Source organism: Manis pentadactyla, chromosome 10, assembly GCF_030020395.1.
Source record: "Manis pentadactyla isolate mManPen7 chromosome 10, mManPen7.hap1, whole genome shotgun sequence".
Classification (NCBI taxonomy): domain Eukaryota; kingdom Metazoa; phylum Chordata; class Mammalia; order Pholidota; family Manidae; genus Manis; species Manis pentadactyla.
Window position 1 is genome coordinate 56,831,309 of NC_080028.1, and position 21,143 is coordinate 56,852,451.

Genomic DNA, 21,143 nt, shown 5'->3' on the forward strand with positions numbered 1-21,143 from the left:
AGCCATTCCTGTTTTGTTTACATTGGATTAGTGGAATAAAGTCAAGCTTAAAATAATTTTATTCCACACTAAATTTAGCTTCTGTATTGTTATAAACATAACACATCTGCATGCATACATGAAAAAAATTTTAGACAATGTGGAAAGGTATGAAGAAAGTTAAAATCACTATTGGTGATTCCACTGTATATAAATTGTTAATGGATTTCTAGGCTTTTTTTGCCTTATTTAAAAATACAGTGAATCATACTTCACTGTCCTACAACCTACTTCTTTGCTGAATACATTACAAGTATATTTAAAAATCAAATTCATCTACATGTCTTTGCCTACATGTAAGTTATTTAGGAGAAGGGAATTGCTAGGTTTTAGATTAAGTACATTTTAAATATAGAAAGGTGCTACCAAACTGCCCCCCAGAAAGTTGTATGCGTGTTTTAAAAGATCTTGATCGATTTAAAGAATATTCTGATAAGCAAGTATAACTTCAGGAAATCTGATAAATTATTGCTTACTTTTTAACAGCTCACAGTGCTCTCGGATCAGCAGAAAGCTAATGTGGAGGTAACTGACTTCTTTCTGCTTGTTTTAAACCAATAGTAGAATCTGTGTCTTCAGTTTGCCTTGAAATATAGCTTAACTTCAGGTGTCAATTTAAAAGAGACTGACAACCAGTACTTTATTCTTAATTTTAGGCAATCATGTTGGCTGTTATGAAAAAACTAACTTACGATGAAGAATATAACTTTGAAAATGAGGTAAGAATTTTGTGTTGAGGAGAAATCAGTTTTAATTGTTTACTTACATCAAATTTATCAAGTTTTAAAGATTTTAGAGTGCTTTGAGACATAAAGTACTTAAACAATCAGTCTTGTTTATATTGACCTTGTTTGTCCTTAGGGGAAATTAATGGAAGCTTTATAATTAATTTTTGGTGATTTTGTCCCTTTTTAAAACACTAGGTAACATTGAACATCATAAAATACTGACATAATTATTGGTGATCATAGTTCACTTTGTATTTAATACAAATGATGAGTTGAGGTTCAGTCCGTAGACCTTAGATCATAGGTGTATGTGGGGAAGTAGAATGAGGTTCTAACCGTCTGGGCTTGTTCTAGTGGGAAGTCTCACCCCTAGTTGCCAGTGATCATCTTCCATTAAACACAAGGGTCATCAGGTGCTTTCTAGCAATTCAGTTATGGCATGTACTATTGAGCTGTGTGCTGAAGTGTTTTGTTCCCACCTCGGGCATAAAAAAACTGGGCTATAAGAAGGTGACAATAACCAACATACTGCATGCTTGAGCAAGTGCTAGGCTCATTACATAGAATATCTTAAAACATAGGTTATTATTACAAGATACAAGGAGTATAAAGAAGGTGTTGATAGTCTCATAAAAGCCCAATATGAATCTATTCTGCCTCTAGATTCATATTGTCCTTAACCTCCTCCCTGTCTTTTTCTGGCTCTGGGCTTTTGAGTTCCAGGACTATGTTCAGAAATAACTTTTTGTGTGCAGGAGGTGAAAGCCTACTAAACATAGTTAAGTTTTTCCATATAAATAAAAATCAGTGAAAATGTACTAAACTTGTAAATGCAGAAAACTAGAGCTAACCATTTACATGAACTTTAAGATCTTTAAATGAGAATTTTAAAATATATTTTAGGGTGAAGATGAAGCCATGTTTGTAGAATACAGAAAACAACTGAAGTTATTGTTAGACAGGCTTGCTCAAGTCTCACCAGAGTTACTACTGGCTTCTGTTCGCAGAGTTTTTAGCTCTACACTACAGTAAGTTTGTTAATGTTTTTGTAACAACTCCACCTCTTTTCTCCCTGATGATGGTCTAGGACAAGTGATTTAGACACAGGTTTTTAATTTATGTTACTTATTAAGATACTCTTTGTGTCTTTCAGACAATGCACTTACATTGTCTTCTTCATTTATCTTGATTCAGGAAAGCACTGATCTTGGAAACATAAACAATAAAATGGATTGCATCAATTTTACTTTTGTGATACAGATTTTGTTGCCTGGCAAAATTAACAGTTGCTATTAACTTTCTAATAACTGAAATTTTTGTTGGTGTCTTTGTATCTTGTGTATCTATCACTAGTTGTATAAAAAGTTGATGTTCAGAGCTCACTGACACAGTATACCTTGGCAGGAACTGGCAGACTACACGGTTTATGGAAGTTGAAGTAGCAATAAGATTGCTGTATATGTTGGCAGAAGCTCTTCCAGTATCTCATGGTGCTCACTTCTCAGGTGATGTTTCAAAAGCTAGTGCTTTGCAGGATATGATGCGAACTGTAAGTATACTGAAGATAATTTATTTTGAACATAATTTTTTATTTTCACTATAAACTATATAATGGGAGTTCCTTAATTGTTAGAACTTAGTATCTGTTAATACTGGGGCATTTTGATGTTACAATAAATAAGGATAGATGTCTTACCTTTTTCCTGCTCCAGTTGGTAACATCAGGAGTGAGTTCTTATCAGCATACATCTGTGACATTGGAGTTTTTTGAAACTGTTGTTAGATACGAAAAGTTTTTCACAGTTGAACCTCAGCACATTCCTTGTGTACTAGTAAGTGTACATTTTTATTCTCAATTTTTGTTTTTTCCCAAGTATTTTTTCAGCTAAGAGCAGATAGTATTCTATCTTCCTATCTTGTATAACTTTTTCCAGACCCAGAAGCTCTCAAAAACTCTTCAACACATAGAGACTAACCCCTCCACATTTCTTTAAAATGGACAGTTTCTGTCTAATCTAACTGAAAACAAATCCTAAGGGCCTGTTGTGTGTCATTCAGGATTACTTGTCATATGTTCTCTGTTCCTGCCATATAGGAGCTAAGAAGTAAAATGTATATAGACAGAAGTGTATTGTAACAATAGGAGTTTTTAAAGCCTTGAATAAATGCAGAAATGGTAAAGGTGTCTCTTTTTATTAGATGGCCTTCTTAGATCACAGGGGTCTGCGGCATTCTAGCGCAAAAGTACGGAGCAGAACTGCTTACCTGTTCTCTAGATTTGTCAAATCTCTCAAGTAAGTACAAAATATCACCTGTTGTGTTTAATTCTTGTTTTTTAAGATTACTAAATAAGATATATAAGTTATTTTCTAAGAGCCTGTGGTAGATTTGGGTCTTTTTGCCCTATGGTGTTCTTTTTTTGTATCATTGTTTTATGATTTCTTTTCCTGCTCATTAGCCTGGGTACTTTTGTTTATCACTGAAAAGTGGTTTTCCATACTTTTATATGTAATGCCTGTCATCTCTAATGACATTATTTATTTAACCAGTAATTTCATTGCTGTGGATCACTATATGGATACTTTGAAATTCTAAATACATTCCTAAGAAATACATTTTTAATCTAATCTGTTTTGTATTCTTTACTAGCACATTTTTTGGTATGAAAATTACTTGTTTTTAGACTTATAAGGTTGTGACTTTTGAAATCATAGCTAGTATTAGTCACATGTGACTAGTTTAGAACTGAACTTTTTTTAGTTCTGCCTTAAAGAGAGTTTGATATTTTAGCAATTTTTCAAACATTGTTTTTATTTATTTATTTATTTTACTTTACTAACAAAAATTTTATTCTTACAATATTTACTTATAACATTAAACAGTGAAAAAATAATGGAGCTGTTCTAATGAGCAAGAACTTTAGAATCGAATTTTTGAGATAGTACTATTTCTATCTTCCTTTTACAGATAAAGAAATTGAATCTCAAGGAAATTTTAAAACATGTCCAAGGTCACAGATGGCAAAATGTTAGCGCTTACCTATAAACCCAACTGTCCTACTCCAAAGCATAGGTACCTACAATTATACAATTGCTGGTAATACACCTTAGTCTTACTTCAGCTCTAAAAATTCAGTTCATTAATTTTTTTAATTACATAATACACAGAAAAGTCTGATTGTCACAGATAAGGAGTTACAAATGGTAACTTTTTAAAATAGCTTGCACTGCAGGCTCTAAATACTTCTCAATTGAACAGAAATAGCAGGTAAATCTTTAGTCCAGAGTACAAATAATAATGAATTAAACCTGTAATACAAATAAATGCACTCTAATAGGTTAACAAGTGATATAACTACTAAGGAAGTAGACAGTTATTCTACATTTTTTAGATAATCTTAAGCATGGAGATGCTAAATACTTTGCCCACTGTCACATTCCCATAACTGACAGACCCTGATAGTCTGACTCCAAAATTTGTCAAGCATTATTATTTATATAATTGTGGTTTTCCTTTTTCCTTTGTTCAGCAAACAAATGAATCCTTTCATTGAGGATATTCTGAACAGAATACAAGATTTATTAGAGCTTTCTCCACCTGTAAGTATTTATCCCCAAGTTACAGGTTATCCCCAGATGCCAGTAAGGCTGCCCGTGCCTTTAGCCATTAGTGCTACTGCCTTTGTGAGCTTTTCTTTTTTCAGTTGGGGCAGTGCAACCTGTGCAAGAGTTATTAGTTTATTCTCTTACCAAAACTCTGTGAAAATACAGTAAACAAAGTATAGTAACAGAAATAGAATGGGAACAAGTTGACAAATTTGGCAGTGTGAGATGGTCTGCTTTGTCTCTTAATGTTATTTTATGGACAAGGAAAAAATCAGTTTCTAAATTCTTCTCTATTTAATACTATGATCATATTAGCCATTCTCAGTCACTGCTAGTATTAGATTGAAGTTTTTCTGTATCTTCAGCCTTGGGATAAAAATAAATGCTGGTTGATCTGAATATTTTGGTGTCCATTTCACTGAAAAGACTTACTGTACTTTGTAAGTGTATTATGATTTGTATGTAGTTTTGTTTAGAGTATTGACATTGACTCATTTTTTTTCTATTTGGTAAGTTATAAGAGCCACCACTTAAAGTATGAAACCTAAAATAATACTTTGGTTCTTCTAAATAAATGTCAATATTTATAGTATAAATATTATGTAATTTCACTGAATAAATGATTACTGGTGGTTTATATGGTTAAATTATCTTTGCCTACCTATTACAAAAACCTATATATTAAAGTACTTCACTCATTTAATGCCAGTTTTCCTTGGCAGTTCACACTGACCCATAAGACTTAGGCATTCAGAGAGCCCAATTTAGCCATAATTATTACCTTATAGATATTGGAAGTTTTTCATAGTTTTCATATAGTTCATATGAACAAGAACTTGTACTATCCCTGCAGTCATTTTTTTGTTGTATTAAAAAAACTAAATAAATACCTTTAGTATATTCAAGTTGATTTTACCAAATGTTGGCTGCTTAATAGGGTTATGAGTATTCATTTTTTGAAGTACCTTGTATTTATATAGCTATTTTATCTTTGTGTTCTCAACTCTTAGAGTAGTGATTAGTCCTAGCAATACTATATAAATGCTTTAGTTAACTTTTAAATAAGTACATTTGTCTTTTAAGGGATGAAAAATTCTTTTGTAATAAAATGACCATATAATTTTTGTGTGTTAAGACTAGGTTTTTTTATGATTTTTTAACAGGGAGCTTTAGTGTTGGACCTAGAGAGGGCTCTGATATTTCCCCCCACCTCTTGGCCTCTGTTTAATGCATAAATGTAAAAAAAAAAAAACTCAATAAAAACTGACCAGTATATGGGATGTTTACTTGTGACTGAATGAGGTCTGTTTTTTTCATTTGCAGTCTTTTTTTCAAATGTTCTAAAGTAAGAACTGTTGTGTATGAAAGGAAAGAGTTGGGAAGGGTGGGTGGGGAGAGAGGGAAAAGGGGATTAAGAGGCATTATAATTAGCACTCACAGTATAGGTGAGTCATGGGGAAGGCAGTACAGCACAGAGAAGACAAGTAATGACTATAGCATCTCACTACACTGATGGATAGTGACTGCAGTGGGGTGTTGGGGGAGACTTGATGGTGTGGGTGAATGTTGAAACTACAATGTTGCTCATGTGAAACCTTCATGAGATTGTATATCAATAATAACCTTAATTAAAAAAAACTTGTGTATGATGTGTGCTTTTTTTGTTACTCAACTCTTCAAAATATTAACGGTATAGCCTTTGTACCCACATTCAAATCACTTTTGTACACTTTGTTTTTAGCATCATAATCTTTTTTTTTAATTTTTTTTATTTTGATATCATTAATGTACAATTACTTGAACAACATTATGGTTACTAGACTCCCCCCATTATCAAGTCCCCCCCACATGCCCCATTAAAGTCACTGTCCATTTATAGAATCATTACTTGTCTTCTTTGTACATACTGCCTTTCCCGTGTCCCCCCACTGCTACATTATGTGTGCTAATCATAATGCCCCATTTTCCCCCTTATCCCTCCCTTCCAACCCACCCTCCCCGGTCCCTTTCCCCTTGGTAACTGTTAGTACATTCTTGGGTTCTGTGAGTCTGCTGCTGTTTTGTTCCTTCAGTTTTTTCTTTGTTCTTATACTCCACAGATAAGTGAAATCATTTGATACTTGTCTTTCTCTGCCTGGCTTATTTCACTGATCATAATACCCTCTAGCTCCATCCATAGCATCATAATCTTACAAATAAGATTTTCATAAAAGACAACAAGTTAGAAAGAAGACTAACAATTGTATGACTGTTTGCAAAGTCATCAGGAGTAGACTTAGACCCTTTTTTTTTTTAAATTAAAGTATCATTGATATACTGTCTAATTTGGTTTCAGATGTAATTTGGTTCAACAGTTACCCGTTTTATTACATCTTCACCCCCTCGAGTGCAGTTACTGTAGAAGGACGTTATAGAATCTACTATATTCTCCATGCTGTACTACCATTCCTGTGACCAACTTACATTGTGATTGTGAATTCCTATGCCCCTTTGTCCTAGACCCATGATTTTTTGATACCTGATTCAGTCTTCTTTCTATTGTATTGTGCTGGGAGAAAGTGTTTTTTTATAAGTACTTGATCTACCCTTTAATAATGTGTTGACGTGTGATAGCTTGTATCTCTTGCCCTGTTGCACTTACTCTACTTAAATGAGAGGAACTGAACAAAGAGAAACATTGATAAAACTAAGTTTCATTCTAGGAAAATGGTTACCAGTCTTTGTTGAGCAGCGATGATCAACTCTTTATTTATGAGACAGCTGGAGTGCTGATTGTTAATAGTGAATATCCAGCCGAACGGAAGCAAGCATTAATGAGGAATCTGTTGACTCCACTAATGGAGAAATTTAAAATTCTGTTAGAAAAACTGATGCTGGCACAAGATGAAGAAAGACAGGCATCTCTAGCAGACTGTCTGAACCACGCTGTTGGATTTGCCAGGTGAGTGTGATTGCACTTAAAATTGTAAAGTGAGTGTCTCTGCACCCACAGAAATATTTACTTGGCTCTTTTAGAGTGGGGCACACATACCCATGTTTCCAGAACTGGATTGTCCGGGGAATTGTTTCTTCTTCTCTAAAGGTTTCTTCTCTAAACTGAGTGAATTAAAAAATTTAACTGAGGAAGGGAATAGATTACATAACATTCTGCATTTCTGGCTTGACAGCTATCAAAATCCTTAACCCTTGTGACATCTTTGTCATAAATTGATCATGTATTTATAGGGATTAATATAAGTGCCTTACTATATACCAATGATATTGGATCTGTCTTGGCACCTTAAAGAGAAAGTGCTAATAAGGCTTCTGTTTAGCTGTTGCATTATTTCCTGAAGACCACCCCAACTGCCAGTTCTTTCTCTCTACCCATCACTTTTATTGGTAAACAATGAAAGCATGAAAATTGTAGTGATTGATAACTAGAAGCTATATAGAGAAATCACTCTACAAAGTACTTCAGTGAAAAAGCTAATATTAGAGAGGTTGTATAAATAACTTGATTTCTAAAGAGTTTTTAAATTTAAATGGGTAGTTTGCATATTTATCTAGCACAGCCAAGTCACAGTAAATGGCTTTTTTTCTTCTATTTTCTGCATACTTTATCAGGATTTTAGTAAAACATTTAGGTTGACTCACATTAGAAGGATTTTATCAATTACATATTGTTAATTTAATTTGAGCCCTTTCTGGAAGGGTAACTGGAAGCAATAGTGTACAAATAACCATATTAGCTAAATATGAAAGTAGTTGTGACACGGAAAATAAAGAATTGACTTTTTAATCTTGTCAGTTTTGTAATTTGCTGTGTATTATTTTTTTATTGTTCCATAAAACTTGCAAAGGTTAAGGTTTTAACTAGTTGCCTGACTTTTGCTTATGTAGTCGAACAAGCAAAGCTTTCAGCAACAAGCAGACTGTGAAACAATGTGGCTGTTCCGAAGTTTATCTGGACTGTTTACAGACATTCTTGCCAGCCCTCAGTTGTCCCTTACAAAAGGATATTCTCAGAAGTGGAGTTCGCACTTTTCTTCATCGAATGATTATTTGCCTGGAGGAGGAAGTTCTTCCATTCATTCCATCTGCCTCAGAACATATGCTCAAAGATTGTGAAGCAAAAGACCTCCAGGAATTCATTCCTCTTATCAACCAGATTACAGCCAAATTTAAGGTACCACAGACTTTCAGAGCTCAGAGAATCTCCTGACTGAAAGATGAGGTGTATTTATCTTTAGATACATGTTGGCATTTGCCCCTTGGTTTGTAGTTTTAGATAGGAGTTACTTGAGGGCATGGATCATATCTATTTTTATTATCCCCAGTATCTAATACACTGGCTGACACATAGGACATGCTTAATAGATGTTCAGTAAAATCAAACCTTATCTGCTCTGTGCAGAAAAACTATTAGTCTGCTATTTTAAGAAAGCAAATAAAAACAACATTGAGTACTGAATGTCCAAAGAAGTAAATAAAAAGCATTGTAATTTGGGTGCTCTCACAGAAGTTTGAAAGTAATTCAGTGTACTAAAGTCAGTTTTATGTACAAGGAAATTTAAGCCAAAATAAGCTAATAAAAATAGCTAACATTTACACAGTGCTTGCTTTCTGTGTTCAAACTCTGTTCTGAGCATTTCCTTGTACATTAATTGATTTGAACCTTGTTAACAACCGTAGGAGATAAGAATTGTATTTTATAGATGAGGAAACTGAGACACAGAGAAGTTAAGCTGTTTGCCTAAGGGCAAGTAAAATCTGAGAGCCCAATCATATAAGGTCATTTATAATTTAGCAATGTAATTCATTTCTTGAGAATTTAAATATGAAAATACTCATGGCAGTACTTAATTGTGAAATGTCTGACTCCCTGTTACTTTAAACTGTTGAACTTCATGGTCTTGAGACTTCCAATAATGTCCGTACTATGTGGATTTTGTCTTAACATTGGTATTTGCTAACTTAATAATGTATGTAAAACTATATCCTAAATAGACACTCTGGAGATAGGCTTTATGTAAAACATGGTTTTTCTAAGTTCCATACTAATAATTTTCCTACTCATTTCTGAAGTAGTAATAGTTGTTTCTTATTTTCAGATACAGGTATCCCCGTTCTTACAGCAGATGTTCATGCCTTTGCTTCATGCAATTTTTGAAGTGTTGCTCCGACCAGCAGAGGAAAACGACCAGTCTGCCGCTTTGGAGAAGCAGATGTTGCGGAGGAGTTACTTTGCTTTCCTGCAAACAGTCACAGGCAGTGGGATGAGCGAAGTCATAGCAAATCAAGGTAGGGCTGCACAAGAAGTCTAAATTGTCTGCCTCAGTCCCTACCACTGTTATATGTCGCTATGAGCAAGAGCTAGCTGCAACAAACACTAAGGTTTCCAAGTGGTTGTGTGTTGATCCCAAGGATTGACAGTTACTGTTATCGGGGTGGGAATGAGTTTCGTATAGAGGACCTTAATATTAATTTGTATTCAACCCCTTTGTTCCTAAGGCAGCATTCTCTAATTGGTTCTTTAGTAGTGCAAATAGCATATGGCTGCTTGCCAGAACTGATGTGACAATGGAGTGTTACTAGCCTGTTTGCCATTTTGAAATTTAGAATAAACAGGAGTGTTTAGATCCACATAGTTTTGTTATATAAGAAATCCTGAAGGTGAGGTAACAACAAGGGAGTAGTGATTTTTCAGTGTTATATGCCTAAAATTTAGGAGCTGAGTTAATAAAAAGTAAGAGATCTTACCAACTCTATAAATGCTTTTGCCTTGTTACTGTATATAAAATGAGTACTTTAGGTTGCCATTCTAATTCTTTTTGAAGTTGTACTTAAGTTTTTTTCTCTCTTGAGGTGCTGAGAATGTAGAACGAGTGCTAGTTACTGTTATCCAAGGAGCGGTTGAATATCCAGATCCAATTGCACAGAAAACATGTTTTATCATCCTCTCTAAGTTGGTAGAACTCTGGGGTAAGATATTTTTTTTAACTTCATTCCCCAGCCTGTTTCGTAAGACTCTTAGACATGAAAATGGAACCCCAGCTGTAATACAGACAGGCACTCAGAGTTGATTTTCCCCAGTAGTAATTAACTCTTTTTTTTTACACAAGATGAAAATTTGCATTCTCTTGACAGGAGGTAAAGATGGACCAGTGGGATTTGCTGATTTTGTTTATAAGCACATTGTCCCTGCATGTTTCCTAGCACCTCTGAAACAAACCTTTGACCTGGCAGATGCACAAACAGTATTGGTAAGCACCTAGGAATTTTTGTTTACCTGTATAGATCTCATGGGCTCTAACTCAACAATTTCTTTAATGCCAAGTTGATTATATTAGGTTTCATTAATAATTTCAAATTGGGATTCATTTTTAAAAGGCCAATATGTCTTCTGGATCTTTTGTGGATTCTTATTGAATCCCAATACTGAAGTTGAATATGTAAAATCCAGCTCCAACTTTAACAACCAAGACTCTTTATGGAGGACCACAAAGGAATGTAAGATGCAAACAGTCTTTAAAACTTGATTGAGTTACTAGTTTCCTACTACTACTTTAATTCTAAAACTTGGGCTGAATGGTTTTCTGACCATGAAGAGTAACTTTGTCTCCTTGAATGGTAGTTACTCTGACGATGTCATCTTCAGAATACTTAATGTCAAGCAGTTGCCCTTTGCCTGCTTTCCCACCACCTAGTAAAAGCTAGATTTCATAATTATACTACGTTAAGACAGTACCTGTACTTTTCTTTTTCTGTTCAGCGCACTTATTCCATCTGCCTGTTACCTTTTCTTTCTCCATACCTTCTTTGGAGGTAATAATAAGCAGTGGCCAGGGAAATAAATAGAAAAGTTGGATCAGTCATCAAGATTTGATTATATGAAGAAATCTTAAAATTGTTTTTCATAGGCTTTGTCTGAGTGTGCCGTGACACTGAAAACAATTCATCTGAAACGGGTAAGCTTTGTCCCTCGTGCCCTTAAGCTCATCTCTGCTTATTACACTCTAACAAGTATAACCTGTATACTTGTTAGGCTTTTAATGTGTGTGATTTGTTTTGCTGCTGTAGCTTTTATAAATGTTAATTAACCTTCGGTTCTGACTGTTTTAGATGTGAGAGAGGACTTGAATTGAAGTAGTAGTATCTGTTATTGTCCTTTATGTTTTGGGTAAGATGGTTAAAATGTGTGTGTTTTGGTTTGACAAACAATGTGAAAGATCTTAACCAGAATTTCAAGATTCAAGTTTCACAGTCTAGTAGGCTCTTCACAACCAGATTTCTCCAGCTTCTTAATAGTACAAATGGTTAGAGCACCTCACTACTTTAGAATGTTCTGTTCTCCTTGTCAGGCTAATCATTTGCATAAATCATAAGTGATTCTGGGCTGAAGCTACCTGGTATGTTGTTTGCCTTACGGGGTATTGTTTAAATAACTTGTTGAAATGATTGTTGTTTACCTTATACAGTATTTTTAAATAACTTGAAATGATTAACAACATTTAAAAATCAGGGCTTTTTGTTTGTTAACCAAAATCGCTATCTCCAACTTCACTCAAAGCCAGGATGCCAGTACAGGCCTGGCATTCCCACACAGCAGCAGCTCCCCTCGCCCCACAAAAAAAGCACGAGCCCCCCACTCAGCATTTTCTCCATGTCTGCTATTTGCTAAGGTGAAGAATATGTATTTGGGGGCAGAACGGGAGCTGTATAAAGATGAATTTTAAAGGTTCCCAATAATTTTAGAGCTTAGAATCAGGGAAAACCAATGCATAAATAAGTCAGTGGGTTAAATAAGTCCTTGAATAGAAATATATTAAATTAATACATCTGAATTAAATGGACTAAACATGAATGAGCAGTTTTGCCTATGATGGTGGTTGAAGAAAGCCATAGGAGAGAGGTAGTTTTTTTTTTTTGTTTCTTCACAGGCTTTGAGACAAACGTAGATTAATTGCACTGGCAAGGGGAGGAGCTTGTGTTCTGCGCAGTTAAGCATATATGAAAACGTATCAGACTTTGTATAGTGAATTTGGTAGGAAATAATAGAATTACCCTGTTTAGCTAAAATAAAGAAGTAATAGCTAAATAGTAAAATGGGACTAGGTGGTAAAAAGCCTTATGTTATATGAAAAGTTCGGAAGTTAGTAGGTGGTGAGGTTGTAACTTAGGATAGCGGGGTGGAAACAAATGTTTATAAAGCAGTGAGGAATATGAGTCTAAAGCAGTTAGAACTAAATACTGAGTTTGGAGTCCTCGGTGTGTAGTTAAAGAAGATGAAGTGGTAGGAATGCATGAGACTTTCTAAGACTAGTTCAGCAAGCTAAAGTCAGGAGACTAAAAAGCAAGAGTCAAGAGGGAGCTAGAAGTAGAACCAAAGGTATGAAAGCTAAGGAAAGAGACTCACAAGAGAAGAGATGATGGGTTGAGTGCTACAGAAGCACAGAAGATGACAAATGAAAAGAAACAGAAAGGAATGTACAATTCAGAAGTATTTGTCTTGTCCCTGCAAACTCTAATTTAGACACATACAGAAATGAATCAAATGAAATACTCTATTTGAAATGTTTTGCTTCATTATTTATTTTCTCATTTATTCCCTTGATTGACTTCTTAAAGTACACATTTACTGTTCCTGATTTAAAAAAACACAAACTACACTCGATTTTTTTTTTGTAGATAATTATTTTTTATTGAAGGGTAGTTGACACACAGTATTACATTAGTTTCAGGTGTACAACACAGTGATTCAACATTTATATACATGATAATTCTAGGTACCAGCTATCACCATATCAAGTTGTTACAATATTTTGACTATATTCCTTATGCTATACATTATATCCCGGTTACTTATTTATTTTACCATTGGAAGTGTACTTTTTTTTTTTTTTTGTGAGGGCATCTCTCATATTTATTGATGGTTAACAACAATAAAATTCTGTATAGGGGAGTCAATGCTCAATGCACAATCATTAGTCCACCCCAAGCCTAATTTTCGTCAGTCTCCAATCTTCTGAGGCATAACAAACAAGTTCTTACATGGAGAACAAATTCTTACATAATGAATAAGTTACATAGTGAACAGTACAAGGGCAGTCATCACAGAAACTTTTGGTTTTGCTCATGCATTATGAACTATAAACAGTTCAAATATGAATACTCATTTGGTTTTTATACTTGATTTATATGTGGATACCACATTTCTCTCTTTATTATTATTATTTTTAATAAAATGCTGAAGTGGTAGGTAGATAAAAGATAAAGGTAGAAAACATAGTTTAGTGTTGTAAGAGAGCAAATGTAGATGATCAGGTGTGTGCCTGTAGACTATGTGTTAATCCAAGCTAGACACGGGCAATAAAACATCCACGTATGCAGAAGATTTCTACACTCGATTTTTAAATGTTAACAGTGGGGTTATATGAGGTGATGGGCATTAGGTTATCCATTGGATTAGAGGGCCTGGAATTCAGGTAGAGGAGGAAACCTAAAGAAATCCTTTGATTCAGGAGCCAGTAGCATTAAACAGGCAATCCAGGTGTTAAGGCGGGAGGAGAGATGGATTGGTTTCATTTTGATAACTTCCTTTCTGTTGGACTAGGTTGAGGTCATGAACATATTAAAACCTTTAAATCAGACTCAAGTTTGAAAGTTAAATCAGTTTTTTTTCTTTAAATACTGAGTTTATTACATTTGCTTAAGGCCACTCTGAGAAGCATTTTGTTGTAGGAAAAACATTTTCAAATTGTATCCTAAGTTCCTTTGCAACTGCTCAGTATGGGTACGGGTCAGGGATTAGTTTGTAGAATTCTCCCTTCCCTCTACGAAGTTTACCCAACCCTCCCCCCTGAAAACTATTATTATAGATTTTAGCATCTAGAAGTACTTGGAGATGGCGATGAAGCAGTGGTTTTAGAAGTCAGCGCTTTTCAGTACAGATTTAATCAACAGCAGACCTGACAAATCACCCTGTGTTTCTGGGTCTTGGTCTCTTCACCTGGCTACTAACTTCCAGTTCCCTAGTTTGTTGAACATGAAAAGGGAGGTATGCTTTTATTGCTATTATCTTATTACTTTGTTCTTTCTAGGGCCCAGAATGTGTTCAGTATCTTCAACAAGAATATCTGCCTTCCTTGCAAGTAGCTCCAGAAATAATTCAGGTAAGAGCTGCACTAGCAGGTTTTCCTTTTAATATAATTAAATAGGACTATATGATTCAATCTAAATCTTGATTCCAGAAAGCCAGACTGTATTCAATTTGATGTTTCACTATCTGTAGGATATCAGGAGTCCAAACAAAAAGGGTGTGTGAGATTGAATGGGAAAAAAAAATTGTACAGTTTATCTTTAACCAGAAGTTTAATTTCCTACCATCATGAAGGTGACCAATCATCACAGTAGTACTCACAAGTTTATAGAAATCACAGATATTTTCATCTCATATAAGTAGTTCCAGAGATCTAAAAAAATGGGTTACGTTTCAATATTTTGAAATTACGAGTTATTAAGATATACCACTATAGACCTTGTTATTTGAGTAAGTCTTAATTCTACATCAGAGATATTTTTGATAACTATAATTCATTATGATTAGTTTCCTTTTAATCCTATGTGCTATAAATGCATTTTTAAAAACATTCTAAAAGGAGTACAGTAGGCTCCTCACAACTGCCAAAGGGGAACACAGCACACAAAACTCTGCTTTTGAAGGTTTGTGCTAGGTAGCTCATTTTCTGTAAATATGCCAAGCTTATCAATGCTTACTTTGTACATCTGAAACTATTTTGAGATAAGTGGCTGGAAAGCTATGTTTTTACAAAGTCATTTTTATAATGGCATTTGGTTATTTTCTTGGCATATAGTTATCCAGATTTCTGATGTAGTAAATAACACATATCTAATGACATATCAGTTTTTATTATAACTAGAGTTAGAATCGCTTACATAGATTCTAAGAATTGTTTTTTCATCAACAGTGTGTTTTTAGCTGTTTTATAAGAGGCATCAAAAGAATTTACAGAAGAATAGTATAGATCTCATAAGAGTAATCACAGTTCACTTTTAATGACAATGATATCTTATTTCATGATATACCATCTTCAACTTTAGAGGTATTAATGAATTTTCTTAGTTATAATTTGCTATATAGGTAAGCTAATGTTTTAATGAATAAGTTACTAATTACTCATGTGATCTTAATGCCCATGAAAAATAGAACTATACCACTTGATTGTGAAAACTAATATTCTCTCAAATTTGCAAAATCAAAATTACTATATTTCTATCTAATAGTTTGATTATAAAAGGTAAGAATCCCCAGTTTTCCCATTTTCATATGCCATCTGGCAACACTTGCAGAATTCTGCTGGAGAGAATTACCTCCTTTTCTTTTTTGGTCTGGCTCTGTTCAGTTACCAGCTCTTAGCAGGTGAGACGAGCCATAACAATGTAGTTTTTGTCCTCCTCTGCCTTCTCAGGTGTGAGTCAGTCTTGTTCCATGTTCTCAAAAGTGAAAGCAGCCTATCTGGCAAGTATTACATTTGAAAATGCCATAGAACCCTTTTTGGTGAGGAACTGTTAAGTTGATTTTGAGAAATATAATATGAATATTGTAGATTTAAAGCAACCTGAATGCCCATTGACAGATGAATGGATAAGTAAAATGTAGCATATATACACACACAATGAAATATTATTTAGTCTTAAAAAGGAAACCATGTCATATGCTACAAAGTGGATGAACCTTGAGGACATTATGCTAAATGAAATAAGTCAGTCACAGAAGACAAATACTGTGTGATTCCACTTGAATGAGGTATCTCAAGTAGTCAGACTCTTAGAAAGTCTAATGATGGTGGCCAGGGACTGGTGGAAGAGGGAAGGGAGCAGTTGTTCAATGTGTATAGAGTTTGAGTTTTGCAAGGTGAAAAAGTTCTAGACATCTGTTGCACAATGGTGTGTGTATCATTACCACTACTCTACTGTGTACATTGAAGTCTTCAAGATGGTAAATTTTATCTTTAGTTACAGTTTAAAAAGAATACTGTGGGTTTGAATTATGATATATTTAATACAAAAAGATTCTCATCTCTCCTCCCCTCTCCTCTCTTGGCCTCCCAGGAGTTTTGTCAAGCACTTCAGCAGCCTGATGCTAAAGTTTTTAAAAATTACTTAAAGGTAGGTATTTGGAAAACTTGCATGTCTTCATATGATTATGTGAGGTCTCAGAGCCAACAAAGTACATATACAGGATATTGTGTCATACTGTAGTCTTACCAATTAGTTATTTTGGAATCCTGCCTTCTTAAACATGCTTCTAAGAATATGCAGTTACAGATATTGTATTTAAGGGTTTTCTGAAAAGCGTCTTTCAACTGAGCTCTTACCCAAAAAAGGATCATAAAAAGTTAGATAAGCACACTGGGCACATGGATAGGCATAGTATGAAAATGGCAGATTTCTTTTACAGTTCTATATGTAGTTAAATAGGAACTAGAGGATTAGAAGAAGTAATGTCTATGAACTTGAGCCCATATTTGAGTTGAAAGGAAGGAGCCAAAAATATAAAAAGAGAAGGTATGATTTACTTGATTGTTTCCTATTTTGAAACTTGAAATGTAAAAAGACAGAAAGAATCCTTAGGTTCTTTTTGCATTCATAAAATCACTGAATTAAAATAACCCTCCAGGGGGTGGAGGGATGGGCAAAATAGGTGAAGGGGATCAAGAGTTACAGACTTGACAATGACAAAGTAAATAAGTCACAGGGATGAACTTTACAAAAAAGCTAAAATTCTTGGTAACAGGTAACTTATTGAATGGTTGCTTTGTTCTTTTGCCCAGGGTATACAATAGAATTCATAAGGAGCTTTCCTGGGAAATAAGTGTACCATCCTTTGACTTAGGTTCTAACATGTTCCCTTGTCATTTTTTCCCTTTTTTCATAGTAGTTTATCAGCTTTAACTGACAAAAGAGTTTGTGAGAATATTGGGAGTGACTGTTTGTCACTGGGAACCCTCCCCACTCCCATTTCCCCAGAAAAGCAAAGTGTCTGTGGAGGTAACCTTTGTTAAATAACTGCCAGTCAAACTGTATTAAAGGACCCAAGAATTGGTAACTTGATCTTAGAGGCTTCCTTTACAGCAGATCTTGGAACATTGCAGCAGGCTGGGGCTTCAAACAGTAATCCACCCAAAAAACATTTATAAAGAGTTTTCCTCCCAAACCAGACTTCTCTCGGTGTTAGCATGATTACTTTAGTGATAACATCATTCTTGCATTTAGAAAAGTGAGGTTCCTCCTTTTGTGCCCACTCTCTTCATGCCTGGTTGACCCTTACATCTTGCTGACTGCTGACTTTCTCTCTCTCTCTCTCTCTCTCTCTCGCACTTCCCTTCTGTCTCTGTGCTGCCGCTCTAGTGTAGATGTATTTTCACTTTGTTCACCCTCCCTTGTGTCACCAAGCTGATCTGTTTGAAAACAGTTAACAGTCCTCTGAGAATCATTCCTTTCATAATCTTCACAAACCTGTTACTGACTAAAAACAGGTTCATGTTTCTTAGTTTGGCATTCAGGGTTTTTTTTTTTCATACTCTGATTACAGACTTCCTTTCTGGTTTCTCTTGCAGGAATGGTGTTGGTAGTCTTCAAAAATTCTGCCTTGTTAGCAACCCTCCTCTGAATTCTACCTATGCTTCTAGACTTAACTCAAGCATGGCTTCTTTGTAAGGGTCTCTTTTGCATATACAGTGATTATTCTTTTCCCTTAGTCAATAGATTGTTCAGTGAATGCCTTATCTTGGTGCTGGGGGGTACAAGGATGAATACAGTTCTTACCTTAGGGAGCTCACTGCCTACCCATTTACGCTTTCTAGTGCTCACTTAACATGTACCGAACTGTGGAGGTGAGTATGAAATATTGGACCAAAGTCCAGTGCAGCCTTGAGCTTAATCATAGTCTCAGATGTTGAGTTGGAAGTATTTTTTAAATAATCACATTTCCTTAAGGGATAATAGCTGCTATCTTTAGGTTTGGTTTGTTTATCTCTTCCTCAAATTTTAATTTCCCAACATTAACTGGTAGTAGTGCCAATCAGTGAAAAAGTTTCAAGAGCATATTTTCTTCTGACCACATGAATCTCATAGTATTAGAGGTAATACCATATTTTCACTAGTTTCCCAACTAATGTCAACAAAAGTTATCTCCAGACTTCATCAAACTGTCCAGCAGAGAAAGTTCTTAGTCTCTTATTGTGTTGATTTGTGAAGTATGTGAAATGTTTTAAATATCTATTGTATTTTATGAAAGAGTGACTAGTACTCAGTACTTTGGAGCCGTTCTTCAGGTAAAGGGTGGTATCTTCTGACATCAGTACTTTCATTGTACCAATACGTTATTTACAGGTGTTCTTCCAGAGAGCAAAGCCCTAAGGACTGGATCTCCCTGTGCCTACATCATGATCCGTAATTCCAGTTAATAATTAAAGAAGCAGTTTGTGTGTGCCATTCACATTGGTCTTTTTAACATTGCTTTGAGCTCATTGCAATATATGTATTGGGATTTTTCTGTAAAATGGTGTAATTTTCTCTAAATACAGGTATGTGATCACAACAAGAGAAGTTGCTTGCATGCCAATTCAAACTGTTCTATATAAAAATGCTGTTAAACGATACAGCAGTTAGCCTAGTACCTTTTTTTTAAACTTGAAACTTTAAGTCCTTTATAAAGACCATGGCAGGAAAAGTATACTTTTTTTTTAATTGCCGAATATAAACTGTTTGAAAATAATAATTTCCTTTTATTTGTGAGGACTTACAAAGTATGGGGGGAATACAACAAATCAAAACTAACTTTTTGTAGATAGCCATTACATTTCTTTAAACTGTTTCAATGCCAATGTGTATTCTGCAAGAGAATGGTTTTATAAAGTAACTGATATAAGAGTAGGTGCCAGTGTTACACACTTTTTATAAAAATAAAATTTTATGTAGTGAAATCTACTGAGTCTTCTTTGGAATTATACTTTATGTTTGAAAATATCATCTCATTTTCTCTGATTTTGCATTTAAACTATTACACATATAAGCATATGGATGATTTATTATGCTCCTAAAAAGTTGCATACAAGTGAGTTCTGTTAAATAGAATCTTTTAAAAATACACTAGAAAAAGCCTGTGTGAATCTGTTGATAGAATTAAAAATCAAGTTTTTTCCTTTTATTAATTTGCTTAAATATTACTTTGTTGGAATATACTTACGTGTTTATCATCCATATAAGTAGTAGCTGCCTGTTTAGTTGCTAGAAGTACCTTCCCCTGCCTCCCCCCATTTTTATTCATGACTATGCAAGAAAGCAAGAGAGAAAACAATAGTATCAATAGTAATATCAGAAAATTAAGAAAGGACAAAACTGAGCAACAGGATTATTGCAGTTAAGTTTAAATCCTAAAAAGAATTTAGAGGAGGGCTGGTTTTTTTGGTTTTCTTTAACTTCTGGCCCATGTGGTCCCTAGGTGTTTCATGTAGGCTTCAGTGGTCTGTAAACACCCTAGAACTGTATTTTGAATTGTGCACACAAATCTTTTTCTGGGATAAATTCCAGAAGAGATTTTAAATATTTTCCTTACATCATAGAATAAAGGTACTAAACAATTGATTGTAAAAGTAGATCAGTGGAATGTATATTCTACTTTAATAAAAATGTTTTTAAAATTAAGATAATTGAAAGCTGAGTGTTTTGTTGATAAGTTCCCCTGTACTGTGGGAGAGATCTTTGCATCTATTAAAGTAGTACTAATGGTTGAAAGTATAGTAACAAGGTGCATATAGCAGTGTGCTTAAACCAGGCTTCTGATCCACATTAAGTGCTTTCAAATAACAGGTCTGCCAATAACTGGTTTTAGAAACTTGAGCAAGGTAAATGACTTCTCCCTACCCCAGTTTCCCCATCTAAAATAGTAGCTACCTCTTAACTAAAAATTCAATAAATTAAATAAAAAGAGCTTATTAAAGTACCTGCACATGCAGGCTTGGTATTAGCTATGGTTACTGTATTATTCCATATATGTAAAAGTAACACCTTCATTTTCCCCTAGCTCCTTAAAGCCCTTCAAAAGATTTCCAGGTGTTCAGAGCTAAGAAATCAAGATATGGAAATTTAAGAGTCTGTAATAGAAATTAAGCTTTGTGTTATATAAGAATGTGCAATAATTTCCCATCTTCATTCCCTTAAGTTACACAAAGTACCTAGTGCCATAGAAATTTGGAAACTGTTCCATCATGAATTACATTATTGTATTGTACAAAGTTTCCAAAAACAAGCACCCAAGTAATTGCTTCAACGGTGAATCTAACAGGTGATCATTGAGGTATAAGATGGGTATTTGTGTGACTTGACTAGAGAACCACTGGGCTTTCTGATGCCAGGTCTAGTTCTGTGCCTAACCACTTAAATCTTAAAATAAATGCTAACAGTAAATGGTTCACAAGCAACTTGACCTTTAAGAAAGTAAAATACTGTGGTATTTCAATGTGCATCACTTAATTATGTCATAAGTATGTCAATCAAGGCCTTTGTGGCTCAACTAATCACATTTTCTTCCACACAACAACTTAAGAGCTGTGTGAGTTTTACTGTTGTAGGGAACTTAAAACAGGTTCCCCTCCCTACATCTCATTAGATCCAGGAAAACTGAAATGATTGGAATTGTAAACACAGAATAGATTTGTTAGAATGATTTCCATCATTTAAACATTGTTTAAAAGTCTAGTAAGTA

General features: G+C 34.6%; 1 protein-coding gene across 4 annotated transcripts in view; it reads left to right on the forward strand.

Moving 5' to 3' along the window:
- Positions 1-19,362, forward strand: part of XPOT (exportin for tRNA) — a 40,769-nt gene extending 21,407 nt beyond the window's left edge. For 3 of the 4 annotated variants that reach the window (XM_036894867.2, XM_036894864.2, XM_036894868.2), the window contains 16 exons: positions 526-564; positions 696-758; positions 1,671-1,795; positions 2,172-2,316; positions 2,480-2,599; positions 2,967-3,061; positions 4,297-4,366; positions 7,075-7,313; positions 8,255-8,540; positions 9,466-9,655; positions 10,220-10,336; positions 10,502-10,617; positions 11,275-11,322; positions 14,455-14,526; positions 16,487-16,543; positions 18,770-19,362. In XM_036894867.2, the coding sequence (XP_036750762.1) occupies positions 526-564; positions 696-758; positions 1,671-1,795; positions 2,172-2,316; positions 2,480-2,599; positions 2,967-3,061; positions 4,297-4,366; positions 7,075-7,313; positions 8,255-8,540; positions 9,466-9,655; positions 10,220-10,336; positions 10,502-10,617; positions 11,275-11,322; positions 14,455-14,526; positions 16,487-16,543; positions 18,770-18,796 (1,809 nt within the window). In that variant the 3' untranslated portion in view covers positions 18,797-19,362. Of the gene's footprint in view, positions 1-525; positions 565-695; positions 759-1,670; positions 1,796-2,171; positions 2,317-2,479; positions 2,600-2,966; positions 3,062-4,296; positions 4,367-7,074; positions 7,314-8,254; positions 8,541-9,465; positions 9,656-10,219; positions 10,337-10,501; positions 10,618-11,274; positions 11,323-14,454; positions 14,527-15,843; positions 15,894-16,486; positions 16,544-18,769 lie in introns of those variants that run through there. The other variant, XM_036894865.2, reaches the window with a different exon arrangement.
- Positions 19,363-21,143: the final 1,781 nt, after the last annotated feature.